Raw genomic sequence first — 25401 nt, 5'->3', positions numbered from 1 at the left:
TGCCCACACTGATGCCCAACCTGGTTTGCCGTGGTCCATGGTGCAACCTCGCTTACAAACTCCTTTGCTTACAAACATCCGAGGCATGTCAACGTATTATATAACATCAACAACAAATCAACAGGGAGAAAGAGCACCGGAACTCGCCGGTTTGCAGTTAAGTGTCGAAAAAGTCACCGAAAGCAAAAGCTGTTTCCCTGATGTTCGTGAAATGGGATGCTTAAATAGGAAAACTGGGTTTTGGTACAGTCCCTATGGGACAAAAATAACTGAATCAGGAGATGTCTGCATTTCAGATTTAAGTCTCCATGGTAGTACACTAAATGCGCACGTTCCAGTTGGCCAATGCCATAGCCGGAATCCAAAGGGACTAGTTCTTCACATCGAAGGGCAGGAAGTTTGGGGCTTGTGTGTCCCAAAGAATGTTCCTCTTTCCGTGATGCACATCACTTAACATTCAAAAGCAAAGAGGTTACAAAATCTGTTTGCAGGATGGCTGGGGAGGAAGGTTGCTTAAAGGTGGGGGATGTAAAATAAAAATAAAAATAATTGAGTGCAACTCAGCCCGTCAGTATAGTAAAAGCGACCGTTTGGTTCCTCCCCTTCAGTTCACCTTGAATTTTTGCGTTTCTTTTTGGGTGTTGCCTTCCACCTCCCCTTTGCTAGTTTCCTCTCCCCAGAATTTTTGCTGCTCATCTAATAAATCAATTAAAACCAACCCCCAACGTATTTTTTCTTCTTCCACCAATGAATTTTAATTTCCTTTCACGAAAAAGAAGATAGAAGCAACTTTCCCTTTCCCCCCACCCCTAAAGCAAAACTCACCCCAAACCCCAAAAGTTATTGGAATGTATTTTGAAAACATACAATACGCAAAAGGTCCTATACTGTTCTGCCTCCCAAGCCTTTATATATATATGTATATATATATATTTATTTATATTTATATATGTGTATTTTTAAAAACTACCACAGCACTCACTGTGTGTTTAGTAATATATAGAGAGAGAAGAAAGAGAAATGCCAACTTTCTATAAACAAAGACCACGTGACCGAGTTTCCACTTAAGGTACGTAGGTACCACCTCCAAGAGCTGAGGATCGTCTCCTCTTCAACATACTCTACTGAGCTCTATATTTACAACAACGGCTTAGATGGCTGTGCACTTTTGTGGCAAAGGGAAGTGGCAAATAACATTACTATTCACTAGCATCATTCCATAGCATCCAGCCTCCCAGATGGACTCGGAGATCCAAGGATCTGCAGGAATAATGGCTGGGGATAAGTCACAGTCTGGTGTGTGTGTGCTGCTTTATTTTATATGTACAATTGCAAAAACCGATGCGGAAATTGGGAGTGAGTGGAAAACAGGAAGCAGGGTTTTCCAAGGGCGCTACTTCCTGTTTATAATAATAATAATAATAATAATTTATTATTTGTACCCCGCCCATCTGGCTGGGCTTCCCCAGCCACTCTGGGCGGCTTCCAAAAAAATATTAAAATCCTCTAATACATCAAACATTAAAAGCTTCCCTAAATAGGGCTGCCTTCAGATGTCTTCTAAAAGTCTGATAGTTGTTGTTCTCTGTTTATGTGGCATAGTTGTTTATGTGGCATTGGTGACTTTTGGTTGAAGTAGAGTTGCTATGCATTTTGCATATGTATATGGAATTGGGAGAACTCAATGCTGCCCTTGAGCTACCCCTCCCGCCCCCCAAAATATATATATGCAAGAACAATCTGAGATCAAAACATGGTTTCTGTGCAGGGCCAGATTTGGGTTTGATGAGGCCCTAAGCTACTGAAGATAATGGGGTCCTTTATATGTCCAGCTGTCCGTTTGTCAACAACAAATTGTCGCTCTTTTTTGTGTTGAATATATGCTATATTTATGGACCTAATAGGTATCTAAAGCCATTTGCACATAACAAAATACGTATTTTATCAAAGTAGCTTTTTTCCTTTAAATTTTTTGGGGGCCACCCAAGAGAGTGGGGCCCTAAGCTATAGCTTGTTTAGCTTATACGTAAATACGGCACCGTTTCTGTGATATGAGCAAATTTGCCTAAGAGTTGTGAACTCTTGAGATGAGAAATTTTGGTAGATGGGCCAGGACTGTGGCTGGAGCTAGAGGTAAATTCCGTATCTTGGAAACTCTTAAAACCATCCAGAGTAGATGGTTTGTCAAGGTGAAAGCAGTAGAGAAGGAAACTGGTCACCTGTGGCTTTAAACGAGGCTGAAAGGAATTTGAGAGATGTAATGACTTTTCTGAACTTAAAACTACCAGCTCTTCCCGATTCCCCACCTTACATTTTCATTATTCTTCCACTTCCTGGCTTGAAGGTTTGCCTGTCTGACATTGCACTCATGGTTCTCCTAATTTTGGAACGCAACAATTTTCGAAACTGATTAAAAACCCATCACAAGCCCACTGGTGAATGCTGTTGGATTTAAGGGAGTTTTAGGGGACTGGGGACTTCGTGGACACACACAATGAAGTGCGACAGACCTTTCAACACCCATGAGGTATTCTGAACATCAGGAGAGTCTAGCCTTGCTATCTGATTTGCTTTGAACTCAAAATGCTACAGAGTGAACCAGTGACCTTGGCGTGCAAAGCAAGCTGCTCTGCCATTGAGCCGCAGATACTTCACGAAAGGAAAGGCTAGCACCGATGCAATGGAACGCTCCCGATTTTGGTAGGCAAAATAGGAAGCTGCCTTAGACCATTGGTCCATCTAGCCCAGTATTGTTGACACTGACTGGCAGTGGCTCTCCAAGGTTTCATGTAGGGGGTTTCTTCCAACCCTATCTGGAAATGCAATTGGGTCTTGAATCTGCTCTTCCACTGAAAACCAACCATCCTAATACGGATTGTTGGCTACCATTGCCAGCCGATTGTTTCGACTGTCCTTGTCTCCTGTCCTTGAACTTTCTCATCTCCTCTTTTTCTATCAAACTGGAATATACGAGGTCACCGCTGGAATAAGTTCCTCCAGGGGTGTTGTTAGGAGATGACCCAGATGACCTGCTCCCTGCCCCCCCACTTTGTAACAAGGCGACTGGGGGCACTACAGAGTACATTGCCCGCAAAATTCTGCCATCTTCACATGTCCAGAGGCACTTCTTTTAGTTTCAATGAGCACATAGGCAGCAGACCTTGCCAACAGGTTGTGGGGGAGGTCAAAGGTCCCAATCCATTTGTGAGCCCAGAAAACCCTGCTGGTACCCCACAGCTCAGAGTGAGCCCTGACAGACATTTATTCCTGTCCCCCACTCTGAAATCCAGCCTAAATTTGCATCTGTACTAGGGGTAAGGAATGTGGGTTGATACAGACCTTGCTAGGCTTCTGAACTGCATCAGCAACAGTGGAAATTTGCATATGGAAATATTCTGCAAATTAGTGTTGTATGGGCCAGTTCCTGAATCTTTTAAATACCTAGTTTTAATAGAAGCACCTCCCACAGAAGACTTCCATTTGCAAGCTGGGTGCCACTGACAGGACCCAATGCAACTTTGAAGCCAGTGTTCAGGGTGTGTGGGATTTTTGACAGCCTAGACAACAAGTGGTCCCTTGTCTTTGTTAATATACTTGGCTCCCTTGATTGCCAGAACGTGGCAATTTTAAAACGCCATAGGCGAACAAAGTTGCGTGGTATTCATCCTGCATCTAACCTCCAGCTTCCTCAGATTCTGTCTCAACTTCTTGCAGAATTAGTGGTCCCCAAACTGGAAAAAAAAGTTACAATATACATCAAATCTCCCTCTCCCCAACACACTGAATTGAGATGCACTGTAACCTCACCCCCTTTTGCTATACCTTCTCCATTTTTAGTCCAAATATTTTCCCATTTGGTCCCAAGATCAACACTTAACAATCACCAGGATTCCTCCTTCACAGGCAATGCCGATCATGTACAATAACTAAATGGGGCTGGGGGGCAGACAGACGAAAAGAATCTACCTATCTATCTATATATTTACGAAGAAAACAGGTTCCACAGTGACTTAAGCCCAGAGGCCACATCAATGGAAGGTCCATAACTGTTGGTTGTTTACGGCGTTGGCTAGGAGGGCTTGAACATCAGGGGGGAAATAAACATTGGATCACACTCATTGTCTCTGGCCTTTGAAGCGGTCAAAGTCACCATAGGCGAGCGCTTTCTTAACAGGTCTGCACAGTAAGAATTTGGATTAGTGGAAAGTTCTTCCTTCCTTCCTCAGTTCTCTTTGTCCTTCAGGAGCAGGCAAGATTTGGAAGGTTCGCTGCTTAAGGTCCCAGAAGTAGAAGGGCGTTGACAGAGCTGGGTCCTTGGAAGGCTGGTGGCATAAGTGGGATTTTTTTCCTTCCATTTTTCATTTGTGTCTCATTGGTGGTCGACTATCAACGTAGGCAAGGTCGTGTGGCTGCATCCATCAGTAAGCCTGGCCTGTTTCAACGGGTAGGAGACCCAGCACAGCTGAATGTTCCCCAAGCTTCATTCTACGCTGTGTGGACAGGCTCACGTTCTTGGTCAGATAGTCAACTGCGGCTGGGTAAAGGAAGAGGAGGAGGAGTAAACAACAGAGGAAGAGGTAAAGTGCGAATAATGCTATAGAAGAAGCGTTTACAGTTCTACAAAGACACACCCTAGATAAAGATGGGAGAGGCCAGTCAGCCCATGTTTGTCTCATCACACACCATGGGGCTTGGCAGCTGCAGTTTTTAAAACATGGTATTCATCTGCCATGCCTCTCTCTGATGCATTTTGCATTACAGTGGTACCTCGGGTTACATACACTTCAGGTTACAGATGCTTCAGGTTACAGACTCCGCTAACCCAGAAATAGTACCTCGGGTTAAGAACTTTGTTTCAGGATGAGAAATCGTGCGGCAGCAGCAGGAGGCCCCATTAGCTAAAGTGGTGCTTCAGGTTAAGAACAGTTTCAGGTTAAGAACGGACCTCCGGAACAAATTAAGTACTTAACCCGAGGTACCACTGTATTTTATTATAATATTGTGTTCTTAGCTATTAGAAGCCACCCCGAGTACTGCCTATGTATTGGAAAAGTGGGATAGAAATTCTTGCCTTTTTTTTAAAGTAAGCAGCTAGTCCTCAACACCATACCCCACAACTTCTGAAATCCTATTATTACTATTATTATTATTATTATTTAAATTTGTACACTGCCCTTCATCCGGAGATCTGATGGTGGTTCATGACAGAAAAATACAAAATGAGAATACAAATACATAATGAAAAACAAACAAACTCAAACCAATAACCCCACCTCCTACGAACCCGTTTAAAAAGCCATGGCTTCTGATTTTTCACTTGGCATCCATCCACACACTTATAAGCCCCCCCTTGGCTGCCCCAAAGTGTCGTTTTTTCCATTGTTAAGTCATCTTGCTTTCAAAAGTCAAAACACATGGACTCTATTAATATAGAGACCTAGAAACTTGGTTGAATTTTTTTTTGAAAAAAAGAAAGAAAGCCAGAATCCGTCCAGCATGCGGAATCCTGTGCCCTCATCCTGCACTTGAAAATTTGGGTGCCACGTCACCAGCCCGTCCTGAGACCCCGAGTTACTTTGCGGGAGAAGGATAAAAATAAACATTCAATACATTTCTTGGCTGTAAACGGAATTGTGTGACGTGCTTTTGGCTAGGCTGGAAGACCCAAAATCCACCATTCTCTGAAGACTGGCAAGTGAAAGTTCATATATATATATATATATATATATATATATATATATATATATGAGTAAGTAACTGACACTCCCGATTAGCAGTGCTTCAGTCAAACTCTGTGCCCACCCCCCTCATTCTAATGTCACAAATTAGATTAATACAAGGCTGGCAAGGAAGGCACCATTGGTGCCAACGGGTAAACAAATTTCAGCCATCAGCATCCTGTCAGCATCTTGCCCCAAAGGGGGGTCCCTTCCAGGCGAAAATTCTTATTAGACTTGTCACATCCATTAGGAATCCTTTCACGCTTCTGCGTTCCATCAGCGGTTTCATTAGCGCAGCCTCGGCCTCTGGGAATGGCTGGGACTGCTCTGTTCTGGCTCTCCTCCATTCACCTCTTTCTCCGCCCCCCCATCTCCCCCCACTCTGCCCCTCGCACACCTCCGCCGACACCATCTGGGATGGAGCAGGCGAGTTTCTCACTGCTTGTCTCCACGAGATCTCAGCTTGGCTTCCCCACGAGAGGCCTGGACGGACCCGTAACATTGGCGGCAGAGCTTCCTAGTACCAGTTGTTGGAAACTGCCGTGGGGGGAAAGACAGTGCTTCTGTGCTGGGGGGTCCTGCTTGCGGAATTTCCCTCGGGGCATCTGGTTGGCCGCTGGGGAAACAGGATGTGGGGGGTAGATGGAACTCCCTTTGGCCTGATCCATAGATGCTTCTGAATACCAGTTCTGTGAAAGCCACAGGATGGGAGAGTTCTCCTTGTGCCTGTGCCCTGCGTGTTGGATTCCCACAGGGATCAGGCTGGTCACCGTGAGGACAGGATAGCAGACTAGATTGGCATTGGCCTGAATCAGCGGTCTCTCCTTCAGGGATTCTTGAGCTGTGATTCCTGCATTACAGCGGGTTGGGCTCCCTCCCAACTTTACAATTCTGTGACTCTACTAATTTGTGGGGTTCTGCACCTGGGACTGAGGGACACGGGTGGTGCTGTGGGTTAAACCACAGAGCCTAGGACTTGCCGATCAGAAGGTCGGCGGTTCGTATCCCCGCGACAGGGTGAGCTCCCGTTGCTCGGTCCTTGCTCCTGCCAACCTAGCAGTTCGAAAGCATGTCAAAGTGCAAGTAGATAAATAGGTACCGCTCTGGCGGGAAGGTAAAAGGCATTTCCGTGTGCTGCTCTGGTTCGCCAGAAGCAGCTTAGTCATGCTGGCCACATGACCCGGAAGCTGTATGCCGGCTCCCTCGGCCAATAAAGCGAGATGAGCGCCGCAACCTCAGAGTCGGTCATGACCGGACCTAATGGTCAGGGGTCCCTTTACCTTTACCTTTACAAAGAAAATTGGGTCTTGGGGCTCTGTCGGGCCTCTAAATTATGCCCGAGTGAGCATAATTTCTCTCTCTCTCTCTCTCTCTCTCTCTCTCTCTCTGTGTGTGTGTGTGTATATATATATATATTCAACAGGTGGTTCTCCTTCTGTGGGTTTTTTTTTGAGGGGGGGTGAGGGGAAGCTTAGATTTGGGGACTCCAGTAGAAAACGGAGGCCAAACAGGATCGACTGGGGAAATTCATTCTCCTTGGGGATTAATGCATTCCAAAGCGTGGTCAGGCATTTGGTTGGCCTGATCTAGGTGTCACTTAGCAATCAGAACAGCAGTGGCTTTATTAAAGGGGAAAGGTGTTTGGGCTGCTGGGGGGGGAGGGGGAGGTAAGCATTTCCACACCCCTTGCCCTCTCCCTTCTGAGAATTCCCCCTCTCTTGAGGCTCCTGCCAAGGCAAGAGGTTGCAGAACAGCAAAAACTTAATAGTCAGTAGGGGAATACCTTTGCCTGTGTTGGTAATGTCCAAGCTCTGCGCCAAGGCAAGGCAGCAGATGTCGTGAGATGTTCCCCCCCCCCTGAGGGAGGGGGATCGCCATGCGAAATGTAGAAATTGGAAGCTCCTGGGAGCCCAGAATAGCATACTGAGGAGGTGCCCGTTGCATCTCCGCATGAGTCTGGTCTCCCCACCTTCCTGCGTCACTGACCTGCCTGTGAGTGGAGCCTTAGATTTCCCATGCTGTATGAAGAATCCACTCTTAGAAGATGATACCCGCTATGTCTCTGGATGATACACAGATCTCTGCCTGCTTCCTTTCAACCAACCAACCAACCAACCAACCAACCAACCAACCAACCAACCTGTGACCCTCTAAGATGTCACTGGGCCAACTTCTACCACCAACCCTCAGTGTTGGTCATGCTGGTTGGAGCTGATGGTAGCTGGAGCCCAGCTCACCCAGAAGTCCATAGCTTCTCCATCCCTGAACCAGACCATCATTTGCCGTTACTATCCCCAGCTACCTCCATCATAACTCTGACTTTTAATGAAGGGATTAGGAACTTGTGGCCTCCCAAATGTTGTTCGACTGCAACTCCCATAATCCCTGACCAGTGGCAATGCTGGCTGGGACTGTTGGGAGTCAGAGTCTTAAAGCAACTAGAGGGTTGCAGTTTCCCCATCTCTGAACTAGGCCATTGCTTGCCATCACTGCCCCTAGGTACCCGAATCACGCCTGTTAATGCAGGGAACTTGTGCTTCTGCAGATGTTACTGGGCTCCAACTCGCACCATCATTCCTGCTCAGGGGCCTTGCCAAGGCTGGAGGCCATCACATCAGTGCCGGATTAAACCCTGTGGGGGCCCCATGGCTGTCAAAATTTTGGGGAGGGGGTGCGCATGCACAAAACCTCGTGCACACGCTCTAGTGTGATAACATTGAACTATGAAAGCTTCACTGCAATTTTCTTACAAGATCAAATCAATATTATTTTGATCTGTTGTCGCAGGGCCCTACTCTGCCTATTTGGTAATTCAGAACTGCACCATACTGTCTACGCCCCTGTCCAATACACTCTAGAAAATCAGACCCTCCAAATGTCCCTGTTTGCCAGGGACAGTCCTGAATTTACAGAAGCCGTCCCGGTTCCTGATTTGATCCAAGAATGTCCCTCTTTTCCTTAGGACGTCCCTATTTTCATCAGAGAAATGTTGGAGGGTATGGAGTTATGCGACCGCCAAGCCAAGGAGATACTTAACTATACAACCTTTAGAAGACATCTGAAGGCAGTCCTGTACAGTGGTACCTCGGGTTACAGACGCTTCAGGTTACAGACTCTGCTAATGCAGAAATAGTACCTTGGGTTAAGAACTTTGCTTCAGGATGAGAACAGAAATTGCGCAGCGGCAGCACAGCGGCAGCGGGAGGCCCCATTAGCTAAAGTGGTCCTTCAGGTAAAGAACAGTTTCAGGTTAAGAACGGACCTCCGGAACAAATTAAGTTCTTAACCCGAGGTACCACTGTATAGTGGTTTTTAAAAATGTTAATGTTTTATTATGTTTTTATATATACTGGAAGCTGCCCAGACTGGCTGGGGCAACCCAGTCAGATGGGTGGGGTATAAAGAGTATAATAATAATAATAATAATAATAATAATAATAATAATAATGGTCCCTATTTTCATCAGAGAAATGTTGGAGGGTATGGAAAATCAGCAAGCTGCATTGTAATTGCCCCTTAATTCTGGGAAAGACAAAAGGGATGCCTTGATCATTTATCAGTAAGGTTTTTGGGGGGTGAGGGGAAAAGGGGAATTAAGAGGAAATGCACTCCTCCCCCTCCCCCTTCATCTCCCCTCCCACTGCACCCTCTCTGCCCTTGCATTTCCTTATTTTTCACATTGCTCCTCTTCCCCCCCCCGCCCTCGCACACACATGGGGTGTGACTAACACCTGGCCCGGGGGCATCTTTATTGGAAATACATGGTATCGGAATTTGTTTAAGATTTTTATCAATAGCACGTGTGGCTGGCCTTTGCATCCAGAAGCGAGAGGAAGGTCACGGGGTCGCAGATCAAGCGCCGTTCCCCCCACCCCACCTTCCCGCAAGAGGGAAAGAGCAGGGAGCAAGGGGGGGTGGGGAAGTCGACAGCCATTCATGCCCCTCTCTCTGCAGTTTACAGAAGGTTCTCATTTGGCTGTAGAAGTCGAAACACATTACATGGAGCAAGGGCAAAGGGGGGGGGTTGTCACGGCCGCTTGGGGAGGGAGGTCACTCTGCAATGAGCCCTGGGCGAAAAGGGGAGGAGAGGGAGGAGAGCATCCCCCCCACTTTAAGAGTTTCAATGGGTCACAAACTTATCCCTGGCTTCGAAGGGTAGCAGGTGAACTGTCTGGCTGAGAGCCTCTCGGGAAGGAGGGGGGGCATTGTGTGTGACCCCGGAGGGCCAAATGTGAGCTGACCCTCCCACCTCCACGGAGATGACCAAAAGCCCTTGCCCCAGGGACCTCGTCACTTGCTCCCAGACCCCCTTTTGGGAGTCCCAAAATGGCCTGGGCAACATTGAGAAAAGCTAAAGAGGTTTAACACACTGTAGACCCACTGAAATAAATGAACCAAAGTTCGTCATTGCATTCAACTTAATGGGGTCTACACTGAGTAGGTCTAGCACTGGATGCAACCCATATATAACTGCCCTGAGACCTGCGGGTTACAGAAACTTCAGGTTACAGACTCCGCTAACCCAGAAATAGTACCTCGAGTTAAGAACTTTGCTTCAGGATGAGAACAGAAATCGCGTGGCAGCAGCGGGAGGCCCCATTAGCTAAAGTGGTACCTCAGGTTAAGAACAGTTTCAGGTTAAGAACAGACCTCCAGAACGAATTAAGTTCTTAACCCGAGGTACCACTGTATATCAATTGAATTATTATTATTATTATTATTAATAATAATAATAATGTACTTATTTATGCATTGCATTTATGTTGGTCCATGGAGCGAAGAATGCCAACTTTGACTGGCATCCATTAATTTAGCAAATGTCTACACAGTTCTCTGTAAAATTGATCCTGATGTGGTCCTCTGTGTGGGTCCCTGCTTAGAATCATAGAATTGTAGAGTTGGAAGGGACTCCAAGGGTCATCTAGTCCAACCCCCTGCAATGCAGGAACCACAACTTCCCACCCACCTCCAGAGATGCAGAGGAGGTTACCTGTTGCCCTCCTGCATGAGTTTCTGCAACAATCTCACCCCACCCCACCAACAGGCAGGGTCTTAACCCTCCGGTAGCAGATACTTACTTTGCCCGTACTGTCCATACTGGTAGCTGGCCACCGGGTCCACACTATAGCCGGTGGTGGTGTAGGTCGGGGGGCAGTAGGACTGCGAGGTGGGGAGGCTGTCAACAGACTTGATGGAGTCACTCCTCTGACTGCAGCTGGCCGAGATGGAGTTGGCGGTGTCCAAACTGCCATGGAGGGGCGAGATGGAGAAGTCAGCCTGGGGCTGCGGGGGGACCCCGCTGGGGTTGCTCAAGATGCTCATGACCTGTGGGGGGTTGCAAGATGAGACCCAAGTCAATGGGGAACAATGGCACCAGGGATACGATGCATGGAGAGAGAAAGCAAAAGCAAGCCAGATGTTTAAAGAGAACTGAGTGCTTGGGAGGAACAGAATGCAAGAACGCCAGAATTTGGATCAGGCCAAAGGTCCACCTGGTTCAGTGTCCTCTTCTGTACCAATAGCCAACCACATGCCTAGGGAAAGAAGGTAAGCAGGATTTGAGAACAACGGTGCTCATCTCATTAGTTTTTAAACTCAAGAACCGCAGAAGAGTTTTGCAGGATCAAGCCAATGAACCAAAAACAAACCCCTGTGTTGCAATAAGAACCAATCGCAACAATACAAACACAACACGTAGGCTAATAGTTAGTAGAGAATATATAATAGAATAATGATATTCTATGATCATTATTCTATCATACAGTATATTCTCTACTAACTATTAGCTTACGTGTTGTGTTTGTATTGCTGTGATTGGATCAGGCCAACGGCCTGTCTAAACATAAAACACCAAACATTAAAAACTTCCCAATACAGGGCTGCCTTCCGATGTCTTCTAAAAGTTGGGTAGTTCTTTATCTCCTTGACATCTGATGGGAGGGTGTTCCACAGGGTGGGTGTCACTGTTGAGAAGTCCCTCTGCTAGTTCCCTGTTAACTTCACTTCTTGCAGGGAGGGAACCACCAGAAGGCCCTCGGAGCTAGACCTCAGTGTCTGGGCTAAACGATGGAGGTGGAGACGCTCCTTCAGGTATACTGGGCCGAGGCCATTTAGGGCTTTAAAGGTCAGCACTGACACTTTGAATTGTGCTTGCAAACATACTGGAAGCCAGTGTAGATGCTTTAGGAATGGTGTTACCGGTATATGGTTGCCGCGGCTCCCCGTTACCAGTCTAGGTGCCTCATTCTGGATTTGTTGTAGTTTCCAGGTCACCTTCAAAGCTAGCCTCACATAGAGCGCATTGCAGCAGTCCAAGCGGGAGATAACCAGAGCATGTACCACTCTGGTGAGACAGTGTGTAGAGGCATAGGGCAGGGGTCCCCAAACTAAGGCTGGCTAGCCGGATAAGGCCCGAGGGACTCATTTATCCGGCTTGCAGCGACCCCTGCCGCCTGTCGCCTGCTGCCGCTGCCCACTCTTACCAGCACTGCGCTGCGTGGCTGCCCACTTCCGGGTCGGAGGAGCACCGGAAATAGCTTGTGCGCATGCACAAGCATTATTTGCACATGTGCAAGCGTTATTTGCGCATGCGCAAGTGTTATTTCCGGTGCACATTCAGGTCGGAGGAGGCCTGTGCACATACACACAAGCTATTTCTGGTGCTCCTCCAACCTGGAAGTGAGCCGGAAATAGCGTGTGCGCACGCGTATGGGCACACACTCCCCTGCCCTCCAGCCTGCTGCGCAATTGGCGCTGGAGACACCAGCCCGAGGCGCGGTAAGTTTGCTGACCCCTGAGGTAGGGTCTCAGCCTGCATACCAGATGGAGCTGGTAGTACAGTATCATCTTCCAATTTTAGTTATCGTTCGGCCTAATCTACTCTTAAGAATGGAAGACTTAGCCCTGCTAATTCAGGCCAAAGGCCTAGCTAGTCCAGCAACATGTTCTGACAGTGGCCAACCAGAAACCATCAATGGGAAACCAACAGCACTCTCATAGGAACCTAAGAAGATCTTTTGGATCATGCCAGTGTGCCATCTAGTCCAGCTTCCTGTTCTCACAGATTCCCCAGTGGGAAACCAGCAAGCACAAGAGCAACACTCCTCTTGTGTTGTTTCCAGCAATTGGAATTTGGAGGCAGGTTGTTCCTGGAGGATCCGTCTATTTCTTGTGACTAATTGCTACTACCAATAGACTTAAGAGCATAACAGAAGCCTGGCTGTTGGATCAGCCCAAAGATTTAGCCCAGCATCCTGCTCTCTCACAGTGGCCACCCAGAGGCCCCAATGGGAAGCCGGCCACACTTGCAATTCCCACCAAAGCTACTTCCTCCTCCTACTCTGACACAAACCTCTTTTCTGAATCTCGGACCAGTCCCTCTGCTTCCTTGGCAATGCTCTGACCACAGGAAGCTTCAGCTGCTCCCCTCCTTGCTTTTTGGCAAAGCGCCGAAGTGCCGGCAGTCACCTCCGCGCCGCTCCAAAGCTTTTCCTTTTTTTATAAAGAAAAAGTGAGGGCGGGAAGGGGGAGAAAGTCTGAAAATGTAGCATAATCTTATTGACCTCAATTAATGCACCAAATTGAAAATGTTTGGAGCCCGGCAAGAGGTGGAAGAAAGCTTTTTATCCCTCGCTAACCTCCTGTTGGGAGGACTTTATTCTTTCCGAATGACACGCTGCTGTTTTGGGAGAGGCGATTCCTCCGATGGTCCGATGGCTCCCCTTGCCCCAACTTCTGCCAGATATAAGCTTGAGATGCTGGCGGCTGAGCCTGGGACCTTCTGCATTCCAAGAGGATGCTCAGCCATTGAGTTGGGGCCCTTCCATTACGATATAGGAAGCTGCCATCCAACTTGGTGTTTCTTCAGACAAGAGACACTCCAAACCCTTCATGGAAATGTTGGGGATTGAACCTGGGACCTCAGCACTCCAGCACCAAGCTATGGTTTGTTCCCCCCAAATTAAGTAGGATCCTAGTCCTCATGGTTCTGAAAGACTCATTTAAACAGGGAACTCCCTTATAGAGAGTTAGCTATGAGCCCAACTAGCTCACTAGAGTGTACGCCAGGGTTTCCCAAACTCATTTTGGGACTACAGTTCCCATCATCCCTGACCACTGGTCCTGCTAGCAAGGGATGATGGGAGTTGTAGTCCAACAACAGCTGGAGACCCAAGTCTGGGAAACCCTGGAGTACCCTGACTAGCTGTGGCTTTCTAGGATGTCAGGCAGGTGGGGCTGGGAGAGGGTCCCTTTCTGAAACCCCAGTGACATCCTGCTGGTCAGTGTGGGCCAGAGACGGGGAAGCTGACTTCTGCCTTCCGATGTTGTTGGGCTACAGTTCTCATCAGCCCCAGACAAGCATGGTCAATGGTCAGAGACGATGAGACTTGACTGATCTAGATGGGCCAATGGCTTGATTCAGCATATCTATTTGTTTCTATTTACCCTGTTTATCCCCTGCCCTTTCTCCTCAAGGTGCTCAAAGTGGAGCACCTGGTTCTAATTCTGCCCCTGTTTATCCTCACAACAACCATGAAAAGTAGGTTAGAATTGTAGAGTCTGAAGGGACCACAAGGGTCATTTGGTTCAATCCCCTGCAATGCAGGAAGTGTTTTCCCCAATGTGGGGCACAAGTCTCATGCTCCATGGACTGAGAATGAGTGACTATGGCCTGGGGTCGCCCAGTGAGCTTTATGGCTTCATGTTTTTTTCATCGGTATTTGAATAGGTTTGTGCTTTCATCTTGTTTCAATTCTATTACAGTTCAATTGATTTTTAATGATTTTATATATATATATATATATATATATATATATATATATATATATATATATATTAGCTTTTTCGTATTTTATCTGTCTTGTTTTAACTTGTATAAGACGCCTCGAGTCCCAGTCCGGGGAAAAAGGCAGGCTATAAATAAATATAAAGGATTTGTCCTTTTCGTGTTGTTGAACAATGAGCACCATAATGTTATTTTTATCTTCCTGGTGTATTTAAACTTTTGTATTACGTGTTTTTTTATATATATAATTGCAAATTCCTTTGAAACATTTCCTGTAGTAAGCAATGGATAAATGCAATAATCAACCGATAATCAATTCTTATTTCTGAGCCAGGATTTGAACTCTGGTCTCTCCCAGGTCTTAGTCCAATACTCTAACACACTGGCAGCTCCCTGAGTGTGGACACTCTGAGCTAGTGACCCTTACACCACAGATATTCCAACTAGTGAAGCTCTTCCACGTCTGTCCCATTTTATTAAAAAAACAACCCCAAAACTTGCAGATCCAAACTCTAGAGGAAAGGATTATTATTACTATTTCCCTCTATCATGCTTTTCCTGCAATTGACCTTGCTTTCTCCTAATTTATTATGTCTTAGAGCGTTTACCACCACTAACAAGAAATCAATAGCCTCTCCGTATCTGAAAGGGTTTTTTCTATATATATAAATAAAATATATTACTATCAGGAAGGAAATCTGTCATGTCAATCAGGGTGATTGGCATCCTTCCTGTCCCCGCCACCCAGCTCTCCTGCTTCTTATCAATTGCTCCCTCCAAAATCCCCTCTAGGCGTTCAATCAGACGCCGGCTCGAAGTGAAGTTTCCGATCAAAGAGGCTCTGGACGTGGCAGCAAACCGGATGGGGAGAACCACACAAATTCCTTTGGGAAGCTTAACTGCAGAGGGTGAAGGCAAGGCTCACCCCATTCCCCGATGCTCAGAGCACCCAGCATTCCAAGGTAGACTGCTTCTGAGCATGGAGGTACCACCTGCTACTCATGTATGGTAAGAACATAAAACATAAGCAAAACATCTTGGATCAAGCTCCTCGCTCCCAGAGTAGCTGGCCAGATCCCCTAATGGAAACCCTGCAAGCAGGACCTGGGCAGTGTTAGAAACTGAGATATGAAAGCTAGGAGCTGAATGGCACCTTAAACCTAGGTTATGTTGTGAATAACAAGAACATAAAGCTGAAAATGAATGAACTGCAGCTAAAATATTACAGTGGTACCTCAGGTTACATATGCTTCAGGTTACAGACTCCGCTAACCCAGAAATAGTGCTTCAGGTTAAGAACTTTGCTTCAGGATGAGAACAGAAATCGTGCTCCGGCGGCGCAGCGGCAGCAGGAGGTCCCATTAGCTAAAGTGGTGCTTCAGGTTAAGAACAGTTTCAGGTTAAGTACGGACCTCCGGAACGAATTAAGTACTTAACCTGAGGTACCACTGTATGTTCATTTTTCACATGGTCTAGTCTTTCCCCTCCCCAACTCCTTAATATTCTTAAGAGGGTCTGTCTGTCTATCTACTTTTATGTATCCTGAATCTTCCAATCTCCTGAGACTCCAACTCCCATTGTCCCATGCTGGCTGCTGGAGTCCCTACACCCTCACACAGGTTCATGGAAGAGGCCTTTGCTACAGATACTGATTAAGGTATGGAGAACCTCTGATTCTCCACATGTTTCTGGACTACAACTCTCACTATCCCAGGCCATTGGGCCATGCTTGCTGGGGCTGCTGGGAGTTGTAGTTCAGCAGCGTCTGAGGGCCCAAGGTTCCCCACACACCTGTGTGAAGTCCTACATGGGACAAAGAAACCGGGGGCACAAAAGAAAGGGACACTGTGTTCCAAGGTCAGCTCGTGACAATCTTGACTGCCGTGAGATCCGAGCCCATTTCCCAGCTATCCTAGTTATCTCCCGCTTGGACTATTGAAATGCGCTCTATGTGGGGCTCCCTTTGAAGGTGACCCGGAAACTACAACTAATCCAGAATGCGGCAGCTGGACTGGTGACTGGGGGCGGCCGCCGAGACCGCATAACACCTGTCTTGAAAGACCTACACTGGCTCCCAGTACGTTTCCGAGCACAATTCAAAGTGTTGGTGTTGACCTTTAAAGCCCTAAATGGCCTCGGCCCAGTATACCTGAAGGAGCGTCTCCACCTCCATTGTTCTGCCTGGACACTGAGGTCCAGCGCCGAGGGCCTTCTGGCGGTTCCCTCATTGTGAGAAGTGAGGTTACAGGGAACCAGACAGAGGGCCTTCTCGATATTGGTGCCCGCCCTGTGGAACGTGCTCCCATCAGATGTCAAAGAGAAAAACAACTACCTGACATTCAGAAGACACCTGAAGGCAACCCTATTCAGGGAAGTTTTTAATGCGTGACATTTTAGTGTATTTTTGGTCTTTGTTGGAAGCCGCCCAGAGTGGCTGGGGAAACCCAGCCAGATGGGCGGGGTACAAATAATAAGTTGTTGTTGTTGTTGTTGTTGTTGTTGTTGTTGTTATTATTATTATTATTAGTGTGGTTAGAGTGGACCTTTGAGACCAGGGTACAAATCCCCACTCAGCCGTAGTCACTCGACTGGGTGACTTTGGGCTGGTGTCTCCTTCTCGGCCTGACAACCTCATAGGGTTGTTGTGGGGATAAGATGAGGAGGGAGAGAACCACGCATGCCACCTGGAGCTCCTTGGAGGCAGAGCTGGGAAATAAACGCCATGAAATAAAATTAATAAACTGGAAATTTCCCAAGTTACCATTTTTCAGGCGCCAGAAGCAAAGGGCCACTCTCTCTCTCTGTATTTCTCTGTCCTCTTATTTTGGTGGTGCCGGGAACTAACAGTCCACCCCCACCCCCCAAACTCTGTTTCTACAGAGCCCTTACACATTCCTCCCCTCTGGGATTTCATCACTCTCTCACACACTTTAAAAGAAGGGGAGTTTTTTTTTTTTAAAATGTAATTAATTCTCTCCATTTCTGAGCTAGCCCTCAGGGCCTCTGGCCGCCGAGGCTCAAGCCGCAAAATGTGCACCCTTTACGATAAACGGAGATGGCTTCAGAGTGCAAACCACAATTAGGCAAACCAATCTCAGCCATCAATAGCTTTATTTTAGGTTTGGAGGGGGACGTGGGCGTTGGGGGTGGGCATCGGGTGGGGAAAGCCCACTGGGTCTCCAGGGCAGGTGGGTATCGGAGAGCGAAAGAGCGAAAGGCACAAGACCCAACTATTGCTGCTAGACAGGAGTGTACAAAGATGCTGTAGACAGAATCAGACCCATGTGGCTCCCTCTATCTCAATGGGTAGCAGCTCTCCAGCATTTCTGACAAGGAGTCTCTTCTGGTCCTACCTGGAGATGCTGGGAATTAAACCTGAGACCTTCTGCAAGCTAGGAAGATGCTCAGTGACTGACCTGTGGTCCTTTCCCTACAGATGTTCTGAGAATCACAGAGTTGGAAAAGGACCCTGAGGATCATCTCTTCCACCCCCCTACAATGCCGGAATATGCAGCTGTCCCTTATGGGGATCGAACCTGCAACCTTGGTGTTATCAGCACCACATTCTAGTCCTCTGGATAAAGGGCTTATTGAAATAGGACCCTAGGAAGCTGCCTTAGTCAGACATTGCTCCATCTAGCTTAGTACTGGCTACACTGACCGGCAGCAGCTCTCCAGGGCTTCAGGCAGGGAGTCTCTCCCAGACCTACCTCAAGATGCCACTAGGGTCTGAACTTGGGAACATCCTGCAAGGAAAGTAGGGCTAAACTCTGAGCTATGGCTCTCCCTTAAGGCACAGCAAGAACATAGGAAGCTGCCATGCTAAGTCAGACCATTGGTCCCTCCAGTGTCCCCCCCTCAGATGTTGCTGGATTCCAACTCTCATCAACATCATTGACTGTATGTTGGCTGTTGGGAGTTGTGGTCCAGGAACAACTGCAGGGCTGCAGGCTCCCCATTCCTGAACTAGACCATCACTTGCCTTTAGTGCCCCCAGCTAGCACCATCACAATTCTGCCTTCCTTTAATGGAGAGATGTGGGATCTGTGGGGTCCTCCAGATATCGCTAGACTACAATTCCCATCATCCCTGACCCCTGGCCATATGTTGGCCAGGGCTGATAGGGGCCAGCATCACCTAGAAGAGAGCCAGTGTGGTGTAGTGGTTAAGAGAGGTAGACTCGTAATCTGGGGAACCGGGTTCGCGTCTCCACTCCTCCACATGCAGCTGCTGGGTGACCTTGGGCTAGTCACACTTCTTTGAAGTCTCTCAGCCCCACTCACCTCACAGAGTATTTGTTGTGGGGGAGGAAGGGAAAGGAGATTGTTGGCCGCTTTGAGACTCCTTTGGGTAGTGATAAAGTGGGATATCAAATCCAAACTCCTCCTCCTCCTCCTCCTCCTCCTCCTCCTCCTCCTCCTCTTCTTCTTCTTCTTCTTCTTCTTCTTCTTCTTCTTCTTCTTCTGGGGCACACCTTTCCCATCCCTGAACTAGACTATCACGTGTCCTTACTGCCCCAATCTATCTCCACCACAACTCTGTCTTCTTCCAGGGGTTGGGGATATCAGACCTTCTGGATGCTGTTGCACAACAAATCCCCTCTTCCATCAGCTGTCTGTTGCTGATGGGAGATGGAGTCTAACATCACGGCAACCCCAGGTTCCCACTTCTTGCTCTAAGAGAGATCCTTCTATCAATTCTATGATTCTCCTTATGAAACCTGGAGCTATGAGCCCTCTCCTTATCATTTATTCACTGATCTAGCCCACAATTGTCTAATTCATAGTTGCCTATCTGCAAGCAACACAGGTGAGGCACGCCCCACCTTCATCTTTGGAGAAGGACCATGTATCAGTTTTGCAACACACATGTTAGCCTTCTCTTGAGAGATGGGCTGTAGCTCAGGGGTAGAGCATCTGCTTTGAATGAAGAAGGTCCCAGGTTCATCTCCAAAGGCATCTTCAGGTAGGGCTGGGAGATCCTGAAGAGCTGCTTTCTGCCATTGTGGTCAATACTGAGCTGGATGGACCTGTGAAACTCCAGTTTTGTTGGACTATCTCCCATTGGCCGCAGTCAAGCTGGCCAATGGTCAATATTGATGGGAGTTGCAGTCCAGCAACATCTAGGGGACCGCAGGTTTCACAACTGGCCCACAAGTCATTGGTCCATTGAGCATACGGGAAAAAGAGCTTGAATTTAAGCAGCTGGATCAGGCCAAAGGGGACCCCATCTAGTCCAGCATCCTCCCCACACAGAGCCCAGCCAGATGACCCAATGGGAAGCCCATGAGGGCAACATCATTCTCCCCACTCATGCACCCCAGCAACTGGTTTTCAGAGGCATGCTGCCCTCTGATCCTGAAGGTATCATATAATAATAATAATAATAATAATAATAATAATAATATCATAGAATTGTAGAATTGGAAAGAGGCACCAAGGTTCATCTAGCTCAACTCCCTGTTCAACATTCCCTGACAGACTGCCATTCCGTCTCTGCTTAGAAATCATATCGCCATCATACTGGTAGTCATTTTGTCCTTCTAAGGCAAGCGCTGAAGAGTCTGGGGTGGGAAGAACGCAATCCCCCCTCGACTTTGCAAGACAAGAAGAAAATCCCCTTCCTTCTTTAAATGGCCACGAGAGACCCTCCAACCTCCTTTTCCCGTTTGTTCTCCCTTATCACAATATTTGAAAAGCTTGGTTGGAATTAGATTGGAAAGGGAGATGTTTCGGGTGGTGGGTTGAGAGAGAGAGAGAGAGAGAGAGAGAGAGAGAGAGAGAGAGAGAGAGAGAGAGAAGTCTGTTAGGTCATTGATACCGAAAGCTCCATCCTCTACGTGGAATCCCTTTATGAGGGATGGATCTTGGCATCATTAAGGCGGATTCTCTTGCCTCGCTCACCACTCCATTCCCTAATCCCCAGAGAGTATTCAAGGAACGCTTCTTTCAAACCTAACTTAATATTTCCCATCTCCACACTGAGATCCTTAAACCTCATTTTATCCCTCTCTCAGCCGCAAAGCAAACTCCTTCCTTCTCTCCCCCCCGACGTGTTAATACCCTATACATAATCACAGACTGATTTCCCTACAATGGGAATTGGTAAGAGCAGCTATTTTAAAAGGGACATTAAAGACTACAAAAGGCCGTTTTTTAAAACTATTGGAAAGTTGGCGCTGCAAATGCAGAGAGGAAGAGTCTATTCGTTTTATAGAAAGAGTTCAATGGCCCATCTAGTTCATCATCCTCTTCGACCAGCCATATGCCTCAATGGGAACCACCCCTGCAGGATCCAAGCATGAGAGCACTATCTCTTCCTGAGCTTCCAACATCTCGCATTCAGAAGCATTGCTGCCTTCAGCCAGGGAGGCCAGAACATGGCCATCATAATAAATAATAATAATAAATTTTATTTACACCCCGTCCTCCCCGGCCAGAGCCAGGCTCAGGGCAGCTAACACCAGTAAAATTACAATAAAAACATAATGGGGGGGGGACCCCAATTTAAAATACAGGTTAAAATGCAATTTAAAATGCAGCCTCATTTTAAAAGTAGCCCATGGATCAAAACAGTAAGGGGAGGGAAAACATAAGAGTCCAAACCAAAGGCCAGGTGGAACAGCTGTCTTGCAGGTCCTGCGGAAAGATGTCAAGTCCCGCAGGGCCCTGGTCTCTTGTGACAGAGCGTTCCACCAAGTCGGGGCCAGTACTGAAAAGGCCCTGGCCCTAGTTGAGACCAATCTAACCACCTTGCGACTTGGGACCTCCAAAGTGTTGTCATTTGTGGACCTTAAGGTCCTCCGCAGGGCATACCAGGAGAGGCAGTCCCGTAGGTATGTGGGTCCTAGGCCGCATGCTATCATGGCTAGTAGCCAATTGGTCCAATCCTCTTTTAAAGACATCCAAGTTGGTGGGCCTCACCGCCTCCTGCAGCAGCGAGTTCCAGAGTTTAAAATCACAGCTTTGTACGCTGTGTGAAAACACTGTGGGGCGTGGAGGCTGCTAAAAGGAGGCCTGTAACTCAATTAGGCTAAAGAGGGTTCTCACTGTAGCCAGCCAGATTTCCCCATGAGAAGGCTGCAAGGAGTACAACAGCAAGCGTAACAGCAACACTTGCCCCACTTGTGCTTCCCTGCAAATGCTATGCAGAGGCAAACAATGTCTCTGGCATTGAGGGTAGAACTTAGGCCCTGTGGCTAGTAGCCATTCATGAATTTACTGAATCTTCTAATCGTCTGACTCAGTAGAAGTTCCTAAGCAATTTGCTCGGCCAACGAGAAATGCATGTCCCAAGCAATAGGGAAATACCTACTGGTGATTAAAATAATAATAATAATGAGATATTTCAGTTATTTAGACATTTCATTTACAGTGGTACCTCGCAAGACGAATGCCTCGTAAGACGAAAAGCTCGCAAGACGAAAGAGTTTTTCGTTTTTTGAGTTGCTTCGCAAGACGAATTTCCCTATGGGCTTGCTTCACAAGACGAAAATGTCTTGCGAGTTTGTTTCCTTTTTCTTAAAACCGTTAATACCCAGGGAATCCGTGCTTCGCAAGACGAAAAATTTGCAAGACGAAAAAACTCGCAGAACGAATTAATTTCGTCTTGCGAGGTACCACTTTATTAAGAACATGCTGGATCAAGCAGGTGCCCATCTAGTCCAGCAATCTGTTCTCACAGAAGCCAGCCAGATACCCATTATGGGAAACCAATAACAGCAACTCTCCTCCCTGGTGATTTCCAGCAACTGGTAGATCATAGCCCTGCCCTCCATGAATTTGGTGGCCAACACTATAACTTATGAGACCTTCTGGATCTGGCCAAAGGCCCATCCAGTGCAGCATTCTTTTCTCTCAGTGCCCAACCAGATTCCTGTGTGAAACCCCCAAGCATGACCCAAACACATAAATAACTCTCCTCTCCTGTAGTTTCCAGCAACTGGTATTTGCAGATTGTAGCCATCGTGGTTAGGAGTCATGAGCAGCCCTCTCCTCCACGAATACCTCTGGCTAAGGTAAAGGTAAAGGGACCCCTGACCATTAGGTCCAGTTGTGGCCGACTCTGGGGTTGCAGCGCTCATCTCGCTTTATTGGCCGAGGGAGCTGGCGTACAGCTTCCGGGTCATGTGGCCAGCATGACTAAGCCGCTTCTGGCGAATCAGAGCAGCACACCGAAACGCCGTTTACCTTCCCACTGGAGGGGTACCTATTTATCTACTTGCACTTTCACATGCTTTCGAACTGCTAGGTTGGCAGGAGCAGGGACTGAGCAATGGGAACTCACCCCGTTGCGGGATTCGAACTGCCGACCTTCCGATCGGCAAGTCCTAGGCTCTGTGGTTTAACCCACAGTGCCACCCGCGTCCCTCTGCTCTAAAACCATGGCTAGTCCTGCTCCAAAGCAGGAAGGACCTGAAAAACCAAAACAGAGCACCCTACACATTTTACTGCTAAGGGTCAAAAGGGGCCTATTAAACTATCCCCCAAATTAAAAAAACAAAACAAAAACCCAAGGTTTTCTGAAAAAAACAAACAAAGCACATCATTGTGGTTTCTCCTCCTCCTCTGCAGCCCCACACCGGCACAAATCGACAAAGCCGATCTGAAACACACCCCACCTTCTTCCTCCCCCTCCTCCCTGTTCCTCAGTTGAGCAGATCGGTCCCTCTGCTCCTATCGCCCACCCCCCGCAGGCACCAGTAATGGAGTCAGGGTGGTGGTTCACTGCTTCCAAACAAGATTTCGCGGAGATCCTTTGAGGCTCTCCCCACATCCCCCTTCTCTGCTTCTTCCTTCCTTTTTTCCTGGGATGGCAAAAGGGAAGTATCTATAAATTGTGAAAAGAGATGTATACTACAAAGGGTTCTACCGAGTGGCATATCCCAGCCTCAGGCTAGGCTGGCTGGCTGGCTGGCTGATAGTCTTCCAATCTGCGGTGGAACTCTCCTTCTCTGTCTCTTTCTTTCTCTCCCCCCACTTCTCCCCACCTCTGATCAAGCGGACCGCTGCAATCAGTTAAAGTCCAGCTTAACTACAGTGTAAGATACACCAGTTAAGTCAAGCCAATGCCTCAGGGTTTCTCCATCAGGCATAGGGCCGGGGAAAAAATCGAAAGAGAAAGAGGTGGGGTGTGTGTGTCTGTGGGGAGATGAAATAGCCTCGATAAAGTTCACCAAACATGGTGCCAGCTAGCAAGATTCCAGGCCAAACACTGAATTTACTCCGGGATGGCTAGTGAATGGAGAAAGCCTTAAACAATTGAGAAGCAATTCCTTTCCACCAGCTTCCTCTCTCGGTTTGTTGCTCTAGTCATATGGTTCTCAAGGAAAGGCTGCTTTAAATGGAGACATCGGAGGGGCTTGTCTCAAACCATGTCAGACGACTGATCCATCTCAGCTTTGTCTACACTGGCTGGCAGTGGTTCTTCAGGGTTTCAGGCATTAAGGGAGACGCTGAGAGTTTAAATGAAGACTTTCTGCATGCAAAGCAGATGCTCAACTGCTGGGCCCATAAAATAAACTAAGATCCCAGCCCTTGTGGTTTTGATTAAAGGGAAGCTTTAAACAGGAACACAGAAAGTTGTCTTAAATTGTAAGTTCACCCAGCTCAGTATTGACTGGCAATAGTTATCTGGGGTTTTGACAGGGAATAGTCCCAGCTCCCAGGGACGCGGGTGGTGCTGTGGGTTAAACCACAGAGCCTAGGACTTGCCGATCAGAAGGTCGGCAGTTCGAATCCCCGCAACAGGGTGAGCTCCCGTTGCTCGGTCCCTGCTCCTGCCAACCTAGCAGCTTGAAAGCACGTCAAAGTGCAAGTAGATAAATAGGTACTGCTCCAGCAGGAAGGTAAACGGCATTTCCATGCACTGCTCTGGTTTGCCAAAAGCGGCTTAGTCATGCTGGCCACATGACCTGGAAGCTGTACGCTGGCTCCCTCGGCCAATAAAGCGAGATGAGTGCCGCAACCCCAGAGTTGGCCATTATTGGACCTAATGGTCAGGGGTCCCTTTACCTTTACCTGAGTCCCAGCTCCACCAGGAAATCACAGAATCATAGGACTGTAGAATTCCAAGGGAACCAATGGCTCATCTAGTGAATCCCAAGGACCAAGCCTTTGGAACTTTTGCACGTATGTTGTGCAGCTGAACTACAGGCCCTTCCTTTCAGATACAGGAGGCTAGAAAGCTGCCTTTGCAGAGTCAGACCCTGAGTCCAAAGCAAACAGGAGAACTCCAACTTTTCTATCATGCATGTGCAATAACCAATAATACAAATCTCCCTAAATTGGTGTACACAGCAAGATAGAGAAAAGGTATGCAATTGCATCCCCGCCCCAGTCAGGTCTTCAATTAGAAATGGTCTTTGCAGTATAAAAGGAAATGGTCTGAGCTGGGTTGTACATGACACTGCTCCCTCGCATGTGGATCGGGGCCTCATAGTTCAGAGGAGGGGCTCTTAGGCCAACAGATCACACAGGGGATGGCTCTCCTCCACATTGAGGGCACGTCAGCACTGGAAACCTAAACCGGTTTAACCGCCTCCACTCCTCACGTCCCCCTTTCCAATTGAACCCCGGATATTAGGGAAATCTGCTTAAAGGAATTTGCGCATTCTCTGCTAGCACTGAAACGAATGGGCTCTCAAAGCCCAGGAGTCTGTAAATTTTGATGTGAAATCTCAATTGGTTATTCTTGGAGTAGCCACCAAAAATATTGGTATGCAGAACACAATGCTATTGGATATTACTGAGAGCATATACTGTTGCATTTTTTCCTAACACCCCCCAGTTAAGGCAATGATCCTCACCCTGTTACCAGGAAGCAAGCCCCATTGAATTCAGCAGGACCTACTTCTGAGGAGTTAGGATTGCATTGTAAATTGCAAAAGGAAGATTC

At 47.5% G+C, this 25401-nt stretch overlaps 1 protein-coding gene across 5 annotated transcripts in view; it reads right to left on the bottom strand.

Moving 5' to 3' along the window:
* Positions 1–3506: 3506 nt before the first annotated feature.
* The window catches only part of PAX7 (paired box 7), a 170039-nt gene continuing 148144 nt past the window's right edge, over positions 3507–25401 (bottom strand). For all 5 annotated transcript variants that reach the window (XM_053401017.1, XM_053401016.1, XM_053401014.1 and 2 more), the window contains 2 exons: positions 10799–11045; positions 3507–4534 (listed from right to left, as the gene is read on the bottom strand). In XM_053401017.1, coding sequence (XP_053256992.1) covers positions 4419–4534; positions 10799–11045 — 363 coding nt within the window. In that variant the 3' untranslated portion in view covers positions 3507–4418. The remainder of the gene's footprint in view (positions 4535–10798; positions 11046–25401) is intronic.

Source organism: Podarcis raffonei, chromosome 8 (genome assembly GCF_027172205.1).
Source record: "Podarcis raffonei isolate rPodRaf1 chromosome 8, rPodRaf1.pri, whole genome shotgun sequence".
Classification (NCBI taxonomy): Eukaryota; Metazoa; Chordata; class Lepidosauria; order Squamata; family Lacertidae; genus Podarcis; species Podarcis raffonei.
This window is presented reverse-complemented; position numbering and strand designations above follow the sequence as displayed.